The sequence below is a fragment of the Pelodiscus sinensis genome, chromosome 3, assembly GCF_052426305.1.
Source record: "Pelodiscus sinensis isolate ZL-2025 chromosome 3, ASM5242630v1, whole genome shotgun sequence".
NCBI lineage: Eukaryota > Metazoa > Chordata > Testudines > Trionychidae > Pelodiscus > Pelodiscus sinensis.
Genome location: NC_143054.1, coordinates 87,025,669 through 87,037,707, shown reverse-complemented (window position 1 = coordinate 87,037,707; position 12,039 = coordinate 87,025,669). Strand labels below are relative to the sequence as shown.

The 12,039-nt window shown below is 40.6% G+C and overlaps 1 protein-coding gene across 10 annotated transcripts in view; it reads left to right on the top strand.

The window, feature by feature from the left end:
• FAM184A (family with sequence similarity 184 member A) overlaps positions 1 to 12,039 on the top strand; it is a 186,934-nt gene that overhangs the window by 74,293 nt on the left and 100,602 nt on the right. For all 10 annotated transcript variants that reach the window (XR_332068.5, XR_012902649.2, XR_332069.4 and 7 more), the window contains exons 4-6: positions 1,625 to 1,806; positions 3,304 to 3,501; positions 8,751 to 8,873. Coding sequence is in view for 7 of the 10 variants with exons in the window: in XM_006123068.5 (XP_006123130.3) it covers positions 1,625 to 1,806; positions 3,304 to 3,501; positions 8,751 to 8,873 (503 nt within the window). In the remaining 3 variants the exon portion in view is untranslated. The remainder of the gene's footprint in view (positions 1 to 1,624; positions 1,807 to 3,303; positions 3,502 to 8,750; positions 8,874 to 12,039) is intronic.

The following is a 12,039-nucleotide window of genomic DNA, read 5'->3' as shown; positions in this document are numbered from 1 at the left end:
GTAAAGGGTTTTCATTTTTGTAGACATCCAGCTCTTAATTCACTGGTTGTTGCGGTAGCTGCCTCAAGAACAAAAAGAAAATAGGTACACCTCATCCCATCAGACAGAAAAGGGAAAGAGCTTGATAACTTAAGCAGAAAGATCTCCTCTTCTGTTTCACTCCAGCTTAAGGGTTTCTAATTAGCAAGTCATAATATCCATTTTCTATCCCAGATGCTACTGGTCCCTGGCCACTTTTTCCAGATCCCTTCCTAAAAACTAGAAGAAGCTGTCAAAACCCAGGACAATTACTATCCTGGGTTGGAAAGTTTATTGTAGGTGGCCTCATTTGACTCCTGTAATGCAGCACCCTGGACAGCCACTTCAGCAGCTACATTGGGGTGATACTTATAGCTGAAATGTTGTTATGCAAGACCAGATGATTAGAACGTGTGGAAGACTGTCCATTGATGAGATGGTCTATTAAGTTAAGGAATGGATGAGGAGTAAGGGAATTCAAAAAGTGTTTTTCCTTCAGCTTCCTGCTATGTTGACAGTGCCAAAAGCTGAGTTAAGTTATTTCGACTTAAGCTATGCAATTTATGTAGCTGAAGTTGCATAACTTAATTTGACTATAGCCTTGCTGTAGACATGCCCTAAGGTGCCACAGGCCTGCTCATTGTTTTTAAAGTTACAGACTAACATGGCTACACCTATGAGATTTTTCCACAATTTACTGTCTTGCACCGGGACAAATTCTTCCATCACATCCTAAATTCCCCTCCAAAGTTGTACTGGACTTTAACCTGACTCAGATCAATAGCTTAGTAGTATTCTCTTTTTTATAAACCCCTCATACTCATTCAGATGAGACAAAGCTTCATACCTTGTATGTCAAGAAGTCACCAAAAATTTGGGGATACTACTAATAAAGGAAACAATTACATTTCCACATTTGTCTAAATGGGTTGGGCTTTGTACAACAGAAATTTGTTTTGTATAGTGAAAAGCTACAAACGAAGTTTTGCTCTTTTAAAGAGAAAATATGGTTTCCATGGCATATCTCAAATTTATCACCATTTTTAGAAACATGAAGAGCTAAAATCTGGAGCTCTGGTCACACTTTCACAAAGCACTATTCACAAGATGTAGCATCTCAGTTTTGTAATGCAGTGCTAGAAACATTATTCAGTTAGGACACTGCATTTCAAGTAACAGAGATTGTGGTACTGCTTATATAATTATACCATGAGTGAGAATGTACTCAGGCCACTTGAAAAAGAAATAAGGATCATTCATCAGTAACTGGAAATATTTGAGATGTATTCTCTACATATACACTTCAGCCTACCTCACGTTTTTCTGGGGTGTGCTAATTAACTTGGAACCTCAGAGAGGCAGCAAAAGGATCTAAGGTGACAAGAATACTATGCACCCTCCTCCCCCATTTAATACCCTTGCCCTCAAAACATTCAGGGATAGTGAGGGAGGGGCAGGAGAGCATTCCAATGGGGGACTACTGAAAGAAAGTTCAAGTCACAGCTGCTTCACTTGGATAAGAATATGTAGTCTTTTTATAAGAACTCCTATTACAGGTGAATAATCTTCAGATATGAGATTTTAAATGGCTGTTTTCTTTTTATAGGTCACATTGGGATTCTTCAAGCTACGCAGATGACACAGGAAGTTACAATAAGAGATTTAGAATCAGAAAAATCTAGATTAAAAGAGAAACTATCTGAGCTGGAAGAGGAAAGAAATCTATTGCAGAACAAAACACAAACTCTGGATGAAAGACAAAGGCAGCAGATTCTGGCACTGGAAAAGGTAAACACCTTATTCTTTTTATTTTAGACCACTAAAATAGAAGCCTTAGAATTCTAATCAGAAATGTTAATGAATTCAGAAATACCTTTACCTCTCTTTTAGAGCCATGGTAGCACATTACACTGCCAACTTTTCACGTTACTTAATGTAGATTGTGTGCATAGCAGAGCTGAAGGTGATAGTTTCAGCTGAGATGAAGACAGAGAGGAGCTAGGTCCAATATTAATCATATTGATTTCTGGCATCTGTTGTGTCGCTTAATTCTTGAAGCGTATTGCCATTATTCTTCCAATGTGTCTCACGTTCTAGAATGCCTCATTGGAGATGGGAATGAGGCTGAGGTCAAAGAAAAAATATAAATCAGTAATCCCTGCAAATGTACATGCAGATACTTTATGGGCCCATGACAGGGTAAATACAGAAAATTAAAACTTGAGCTATTTCATAAAGATGATTTAATTATTTTTTTCCGGTCCCATTAATTAAGCTCATGATGATATAGGTTACATATAAAGTGATGCAAATCAGAAACATTTACTGGTTTAACTGTGTTCTGGAGGTTAGGTCCATAAAAGGCTTTTAGCCAGGGGGTAAGGAATGGTGCCCGTGGCCTCTGTTTGTCAAAGGCTGGAGAAGGATGGCAGGAGACAATTTGCTTGATCATTGTCTTCAGTCAACCCCCTCTGGGGCACCTGGCACTGGCCACTGTTGGCAGACAGGATACTGGGCTAGATGGACCTTTGATCTGATCCAGGATGGCCATTCTTATGTTCTTAACAAACTTCTTTTGAGTTTTGCCCTAAAGGCTTCATAATAAGGAATTTCCTCCTTGCCTTACTATACACCAGCACTAGTTCATTACTAAAATAAGAGAGAAAAAGGACTGGTTTCCAAAAATAATAATGAATAATGTATGAGAATAATGAATTAAAAATTGCCTATAGATCTGAAATTTGCCTGTTGTTTCTTTACCAGATAAAATAGAGCAAAAAAGAAAACAGATTTTAACTTTTTTTACTTAGTCTATAAGGGCATGTCTAGACAACCCTCTTTTGAAAGAGAGAGATAAATTAGGCAGCTCAAAAGTGCAAATGAAGTGGATATTTTTTTTGAGGAGTACGGGATTTTTCTAAAAGTTTTTTTTTTTTTCCCGAAAGAGCTGAGTCTAGATTGCAGTTTCACTTTCAAAATACCCTTTTTCAAAAGAATGCTGTGATGCAATGCAAATGAAGTGCGGAAAATTAAAATCCCATTTCATTGTACTTTCGATCTGCCTAATATACAGATATGTATATGTAGTCTAGACATAGCCTAATTGAAACTCCTCTTTGTGTATTCTGGCTTAAAGATGTTTATTCTATGCTACATACATATGAAATTTTTTAGAGTATTTGTACAAAACTTCATTAGAGCTTCCTTTTTTTTCTTTTTCTCTTTACTGAAATGGACAAACACTTAATAGGTGATTTGGAATTTTTTGTTGTTTGGCTTTTACAGAAGGTAAATGAAGTGAGGGAAACACAACGAGAGTATTATGAGAAAGAGCTGATAAAGCTACAAACAAGATTGGAAGGGGAGGCTGCACAGTTAAATGAGGCTCATTCTAAGACCTTGGAAGAATTGGCCTGGAAACACCACACTGCGCTTGAGACTGCACATAGCAATGCTGCCAAGGAAAAGAAAAAACTGCAGCTGGTAAGTTTGGAAGAAATCAAACCATGTTTCAAGGAATAAAGGATGATGAGCCAAACTATGGGAACATGGTGTATGCATATGGATTGCATATGTTAATTTCCTTGTTTCATTCATTTCATCCCTTAGTCTTCCCAGAAGTTTTGACTGTAGTACATTTGCATTTGTGAAGAATAACAAAGGGCATTTCAGAGCTGTTGGAGTCCTTTCATATAGAAACATGCACACTGCAATTCCTAAACTAAATAGGGTCAAATTAAGGATGGTATATAGGTTAGACCTCACTTCTCTGGCCCTCTCAGCACTTGACTGGTCCTGGATGAGGGATTTTTCCAGACCAGGGGAAGCCATATCTGACCCCACCCCCTGCCCTACTGCCTCATCCTTGCACCGGGCTTAACCCCCAACTCTTCTCCAGTCCAGCTGGGCTGCATGCCAGTCTCCTGTCTCTCTTTCCCCCCCTCCCCCCCATGCTGGGCTCCTGGCCCCCCACCTCCTCCAGCGCATCGGGACTCTTGGATCCTGGAACTTCCATGGTTCAGCCAGACCACGGATGTTGCCCGACCAGAGAATTCCGGTTTATAGAGGTGCAACCGGTAGCAAACCTAGCTGTGTTAGCTAACTTGCTTCTTGATTTAAATACATGTATACAGCATCAACAAAGCTGTAGTTATATCTTTATGGTTATGAAAAATAGTACATTAAAGATTACCCTCTAAACTTTAGTGGAAAAGTGAGCATACCTTTGACAAGATGTAAGAGCACTATGTGGTGTTCATTGAGCACCTAGTTAATTTCAGGATAGCTTCTCCTCACCCATACACAGGTCTTGGAGATAGAACTATGGGCTTAATCCATATATCAGTGAAGTCACTGAGAGTCTTTTTCTGTTGCCTCAGTGAGATGAAGCTCCAGCTGTTCAATAGTGTTTGCTTGTTACAGGGTTGAAGGAAAATGCTTTCAGTAGAGCTCCAAATCTAGAGTTGCGGGACTAGGCTGAACTTCAAGCTAAAAAGTTTCCTGTATGAATTCATTTGAGAGCATGGTGATGTCCTGTTTTCACCCACATAGTTATCATTGAGGTAACTGATTCAACAGAGACATTCGTTTTATGGCTCATTACAATAATTTGTAATGGACCCCACAGTCTGCAAACCCTTAATTACCCATGTCATTTCAAGTGGTCTCCTTTAGCAATTGAACCAACTTGTTTTTAGCTTAGACACTCTGGTTATCTTCTCTACACCTGAAGAAATCTGTGAAGCTTGAAACTGTTGGTCCAGAAGTTGGTCCAGTCCTCACTTACCTTCTCTCTCTGATATCATGGGACCAACTTGGCTAAAACAGTACAAACAACTTTGGGAAATGAGTTTTTGGTCTTGTGTCTATATCACATATGTCCACACTCATTGTGGACCAAATTATTAAGAAGTCTCAGCAAAGTCTAGGGTCTGAGTCAGCATAGCGGCTGAACTACTCCCTAGTACAAGGGTGAGCAATAATTTTTGATGGGGGGGGTGCACTCCAAGAATTTGGAAAGTGGTCAAGGGCCACACTCTTCCATGATATTAATGGAGGAGGTATAGGGTCTGGGTGGAGGTTAGGTGCAGAAGGGAGCTTGGGGTAAGGGAAGAGGTTTCGGTGTGAAGAAGGTAATTGTGACCTGGGGCACTGGACTGAGGTGCAGGGGGTTAGATTATGACCTAGGTCAGGGAATTAGGGTTCAGGAGGGGGTATAGGAAGATTGAGGTGCAGGGTTTTGGTTATGAGATAGGGTAGGAGGGGACAGTGATCTGGGGGAGGGGTATGGGTGCAGGAGTGGGGCAGAGGATTTGGGTATATAGAGTGGGGGGCAGAGGATTGGGGGAGGAAGGGGCTGGGGTGTCAGCGGCAGGCTGTGGGCAGGAGACTTACCAGCCAGCAACCCAGCACTTTCGTGAAGCAGCCGCCCTGCCTGCCCCATCCTCACACAGGCTGCAGCCATTTACTCTATAAATAATTATGAGCCCTGGAGGGGAGAGGGTGTGGTGCTTCTTGGCTGCCAGTTATTGAAACAGACAGCTCCCACTGGCCAGTTTTTGGCCCAAAACCGGCCATTGGGATTGTGCTAGGGAAGAGAGCAGCTCCTAAAGCCTTCCTCCCTCCCTTCTGGGCTCACAGATTTTAAAGCAAAACTGCCCAGCAGTCTTGTTTCTTAGTGGCGCACAGGAGGGGCAAGGCAAGCGGGAGCCTGCCTGGGGCTCTCTGCTGCGTCCGTGAGCTGGATCCAGTAGCTTTGTGGGCTGGGTCCAGCCCATGGGCCATATTTTGCCCAGGCCTGTCCTTGTAGGTAGTACCTGTCTCAAGTTTCCTGTAAGACGGGAAGTACCAGCTGGACATTTTGCAAAGGTACATTGTGGGAAGGATAGAGAAAGGCAGACGCTGCATATACTTTTGTGAAGAAATTAGGAAGATAGTGAAAGGGAGCAAAGGCAAAAGGAAAACATAGTGACAAGTATAAGTGACTGGTGAAATACATACTGAAAGGAATTTTTTAATTATAAATTGTATCTTTGAGTGTGTTGTAGGCAGAGCTGGTAGCACCAATATTTAATATCACCTTGGCACTGTTTTCAATTGCTAATAACTTTTTCAGTTTTATAGATTGAAGTTTGAATTGGCTATGCTTGTATCTATCTCTGGCTCAATATTATTTTACTTTTATCAACAACAAAAATCAACCAGTTCTGTAAATCAGATGGAAAAATGTATGTTTTCTAATATTAAAGAAAAAGAAGTTAAAATTGTTTTCTTGAAAAGCCCTAGGATCTTCATACTTGTGAGAAGGGAATGGAAAATTGTCAGGAGTGCTGCCTAATGTCAGGGATGTGCTTTTTTTTTTTTTTATTCAGTGAAAAGATGCCAAATTTAGACAAGTTATAACTTATATAAGTATTTGAAAGATCACAATTGGCACATATTCAGTAGAAACTGGTTAGAATTTTCAGCAAAAATTCTTCAGATTCCATCTGCACTGAGCATGCTCCATCTCTGGGATGCTGGGACTGAGCAGGATTCTCATTGCAATGACTGTGACCAATGTGACACTGGGCATCGGAACTAAGAATATAGGTGTTCTAAATGCCACTTCCTCTCCTCCAGTGGGAACAAGAACTGAGCTATCATGAAATAGCCTTGGACAAAGAATCAGTAGGATAGGGAGGAGCGGACTGAGACTGGCTGGGAAAAGGGACTAGGAGGTAATGTGGGGACAGAGTCTCAGATTGAGAACCCAGCTGGGAGCAAAGCCTGGGACTTGGAGAGGTCTTTGAAGTGGGAGACTGGAGTATGCTGGACAAGGAGATTATAGGAGTAGGAAGAAGCAGGGGACTGGGTCAAGGTAAGATATAGGAGGAACAGAGGCAGAAAGAGCCTTTGTCCATTAGACTATTTCCATATGGAGCCTAGAATGGAGCGCACAATTCCTGAACCTTACCTTTCCTCAGCTGTCAATAAATATGTTTAAAACCCACTGGCAAAATGTGTATCTCACCTCCTCTAGTGCATGGTCAAAGTAAGAGATAACAGCCTACTATTTCTGATAGATGAAGTAGTACCCATATGTGCTGTATACCTAAAGAGTCAATCCTACTAATGATCCATATAACCTGTTAGTATAATTCCATATAATGGATTTTTTTTCATTTTACTTTTTTCGAAACTAGGAAATTACATCCACAATACCTGTATTTTAAGAAAGAAATTTCTGAATGAAGACTGCCTATGAAACCTTAATTTGACCCTTTTGTACATTTTTATTATGATACAATTGTTAATTATGTAATCACATTGCTATTTTTTCCACAAAACCTCTACCTCATTTAGTACGCAGTATGGGCTAGGGATGTTAAGGACTAGTCGACGAATCGATTCCCCCACCCTTGCTGCCTCTGTGATACAGACAGCAAAGGGAGGGGAAAGAGGTACTTCAAAGCAGCAGCACTGCACAGCTGAGCCGGGGACGAGCTGTGTGGCACTGCCGCTTTGAAACCCCAAGGCGGCATTTCAAAGGGGAAGCTGCCACACAGCTGATCCCAGTGGGGGCGATTGCACATTTCAGAGGAGGAATGTGGAAGTGCCTTATCAACTAGTCAACCACAATTTAACATCCCTAGTATGGACCATTCTGGGAATGAATCAGGATTTTGTACTAAAGGAGTCTTGTTGAAGTAATTTTCATTTTGCTGCTCTTACGTTTTTGTATTTTGAAATAATCTTGTGATGTTGCATTATTATATACTGGACTAATGTTCCATTTTATTTTATTTGTGTCCAAAATATTAATAAGAAACTAGTTTTAAAAATAACTTCAGTTTTTTAAAAGAGTAAAGATCCCAACACAAACATATATAGCATGTTTATGAAACAGTGATGTAAATCACAGATTGACAGATACAGAAAGGCACACATGCAATTTATTATTTGTTGTTAATATTTCATTTTGTAATGTTTGTGTTACTCTTCAAGCTGGAGCCCCTGATTAAAATCAGGACCTTCTTAGGCAAAATGATGTATAAATGTGGATATAGATGTAGTCTCTGCCCCCCATCCAAATTATAATCAAAAAAGGTAAGTATGAGGTGGAGGGGTGAAAAGTAGGTTATCAAATATATACATTTTCATTTCATGAATACTATTATAGAGGTGTGTGGCAAGTAAATTTGCTGTGTTTTTAGTTTTATAATGAAACGAAGTTACTTATTCTTTCCCCCCCAGCTGCAGCTCAGCTGCCATTCTGACCTATCAGCATAGCAATTAAGATTTTATAGCTTCTTTTTAGGCATTTTATATAAAACCTAAATATCGTGTTAGCAAATGTAACACTAATATTTGACACATTCTTTTGATCGTGAATTAGTGGAGCCCTCAAACAAGATTGAGAGTCTACATTATTTTAATGATTTGGGCCAATTCACTGCTAAGTAATGATGGTATTCTAAAAGGAGGTTTTACATACTCTTCCTTTATCTTATCAACAAGTGTTGTGGATTAGAAAATATACAAAAAATCATGATCTCCAGCATGAGAGACAAAACTTACCCATAATATAATTCTTTAGGGAGAAGAAAGTTCTTTATAGGAGTTCAAATCTTCCAGTGTATTTCTGAAGGACAAAATACCCTTTGGTTTTCTTTAATACAGTACATTTTTAAAATGTAATAACTGCTAAGAAGATATGTCATTTTTCTCTTCTGTTTTTGTGTTTTCTTAAGGAGCTGGAGCAGCAATTTGAAAAGGAGAAACTACATCTGGAAGGGGATAAGAATCAGCTTAGACAGCAGTTGGAAAATATGAGGGAAGAACTGACAACAAAGCTGACTTCAGCCAATCAGGAGGCAAGATTTTTCTTAGTCAAATCAGCTCATTGTCATGCATTAGCCTACATTTAATGAGTAATGATAGCTTATTCAACTGATTTTATGAATTGGATATTAGACTGGGCCCATGCTGTTGGGCCTTTTTTAGTTTATTCTCTATTTAATATGAGTATTCCTCATAATTTATTTGACCTCTGTCACAATGGCTTCTTTTTTTCAGTATATTTTTCTACAAATTAGAGTAGCAAAGGGAAAGGAAATTAAAATACGAAGTTGTATCATGTAAACAGCTCCATTAATCTCCACTCTGCTCCTGTGCAAATCAAGTACTTACTAAACTTCCATGCACAGAATACTTCCAGAAGTAATTAAACAGAAAAGATCAATCTTTTTGCTAACCTAGATTTTGTTATAATACGTTTACTGCAAATTGTCGCTAATTTGACAGCATGCAGATCCTTTTAAAACATTTCCCGATAATAAAATTATCCATTATGATACAGTATACAGTAATGCATTCAAGGCTACCTTGATATAGTTTTAGTTTGTATTTAAAATATAGGATATTGATGGTTTCAATCAATTTCTTAGTCAGAAAGTGTCTGCCTTACAGTTTATGTCCAACTAAATCTTGGTAAGGAAACCAAGACTTGAGAGAATCAACTCCTAGAGTTGATTCTTTCAGGTCAGATGTATTGTAATATTCCCTCAGTGCATGGAATTTTTTGCCCTGTGCCAGCAAAATACTTAAGTACATGCTTAAGTCCCATTGACTTCACTGTTCAGTGGGATTTATTTACGTTGCTGAATAGTGATGGACTTTCATATGTGTGCAAGTGCTTTGTTGAACTAAGACTTCACATCGTTATTTCTAATTTTCTATCGCTTCTGTGGATCAGGGATGATGTCTCCTAATTCTGATAATCTGCAACATCAAAAAGTACTAAATTCATTGTTTGTTTGTTTTTTAATTTAACTGATTATTTTTTGGATGCCAGTACAAGTTGCATTAATATAAATTTGTATATGAGCTATGAATATTTAGCTATATCTTTCTCCCTGCACTTGCTACATCTTCTGCCCTCTTTGAACCAACCGTTTTTAAAGCTCATCGATGTTGTTGTTTAATCAGTTATAAATGTTACTATTGAACAAAGTTTGTAATTGCGGAATACTCCAGAACAGTAGGGCTGACAGTTTGCGGGGGCCCTGCTCCATGCCGCCAGAAGGGATGGGTACTAGGCAACCCTTAGCGCCACCTGGAGAGTGCCAATGCCACCCTCCCACCCCCCCCCACCCCCCCCGGTCCCTGGCAGCCCTTCGTGCTGCCCGGAGTGTGCTGTGCTGCCATGGAGAGCACTGGGTCCTTTTGTATTGCTGGATCCAGGGGCAGTTGCCCTATTTGCCTCCCCTTCCTGGTAACAGGCCTGCTCATGAACTATGCACTACTGAATGGTTATAGGAATGAGTATTTTTGCCAGTAGTTGAAGCCTTTTAAGTTTGGGAATGGAAGCTCTGTATCCCTCTTGCCAGTTTGAAGAAGTACCACTGATTTGGCTGCTTTAATTTTATCTCAGTATAATTTTTTTTCAGGTTGCTAACATAATCTCTGAAGCTTATAATCATTTGTGGTATTTGTTTATGTTGCCATTTCCGTAGAAAGACTCCTAATCTCCCTTTTGTCCTCCTACGGGGGCATTTTCATGCTAGCATTGCAATTTGATTTTCTAATTGCTATTCTTAAGATTGGAAAACTTAACTGTGAGTCTCTGTAACATAAAATGTTCTATATTTTTGTTAATGTGTTCATAGCTAGAGGGCAACTCAATCTATGAAGGAGTTTACATTTGGCAGAGGGATAGCTCAGTGGTTTGAGCATTGGCCTGCTAAACCCAGGCTTGTGAGTTCAATCCTTGAAGAGGCCATTTGGGGCAAAAATTCATCAGGGATGGTATTTGGTCCTGCTGAGAAGGCAGGGGACTGGACTCAATGACCTTTCAAGGTCCCTTCCCGTCCTAGGAGATAGGCAATCTCCATTTTTATTTACTGATAATTCACCTTTATTATCCAACTGCTACCAAACAGGGACTGTAATTCACATTTCAAGAGAGAGATATCATTCTTATTCAGAAAACAAAAGGCCAATCCACTAGATTAGCTAGTGTATTTTATTCTAGATTTTTCTTTGCTTTGTCTTGATTTGCTGTCTTCACAAGAGACTCTTCCTCTGCTTACAACAATAATTTACTTCTAACCTTTCATAAGCAAAGCCAGGATGAGGTTTGAAAGCAGAGGTGAAAGTAAGCGGGCGCACTCTGTTCTGCAGCTCTGATAACAGCTGGCTGAACTGCAGCAAAAGCCAGCAGGGAGCTATTTAAAGAGCTGGCAGAGACCCGGGTTGCAATAAGACAGTACCTGTAAGAAATGTTAAGATCTTCTTCGAGTAGTGTCCCCGTGGGTGCTCCACTCTAGGTGAAGGGTCGCCCTGAGCCGCAGATCGGAGCTCTGTAAAGCAGTTTCCCCCGTTGGGCCACGCATGCCCAGGAGGCGTCTCGAGCCCTTCCCGCCTCCTGCAGCGCACGGCCCAACCCCCTCCCTTCCAGTTCCTCTTTAACCGCCCTTGTCAGCGGACGGAGCAAACAGGAGCTCCTTGTCAGTCTCTCTGACTACTTTCCCACTAGTTAGCCTTACGATGGTGGACAGTGCCAAACAATCTTTTGGCGGGAGTTCCATTCCAACAAATCGAACCAACTATCCAAATCACCACGGATGCTTCCCTGCTCGGCTGGGGGTCACATATGGACGGTCGTGAAGTTCAAGGCAGGTGGCCCCCAAACGAGACACTCTTACACATCAATCTCCTCGAATTGAGGGCAGTAAGGAAAGCCTGTGCGCACTTTTGTCTCCGACATCGCCAGTCATACAGTCCGCATCCTAACGGACAACATTTGCACGATGTTCTACATAAACAAACAGGTCGGAGCCCGCTCCTGCTCCCTATGCGCGGAGGCTGTTTGCCTGTGGAACTCGTGCATCTGCAACCAAGTCACCCTTTTAGCATCTTATCTACCCGGGGTGAACAACACCAAAGCGGACTCTTTGAGTCGGAACTATACCTTAGATCACGAATGGGAGTTACATACGGAAGTCACAAACTCAGTTTTACACCAATGGGGATGGCCAT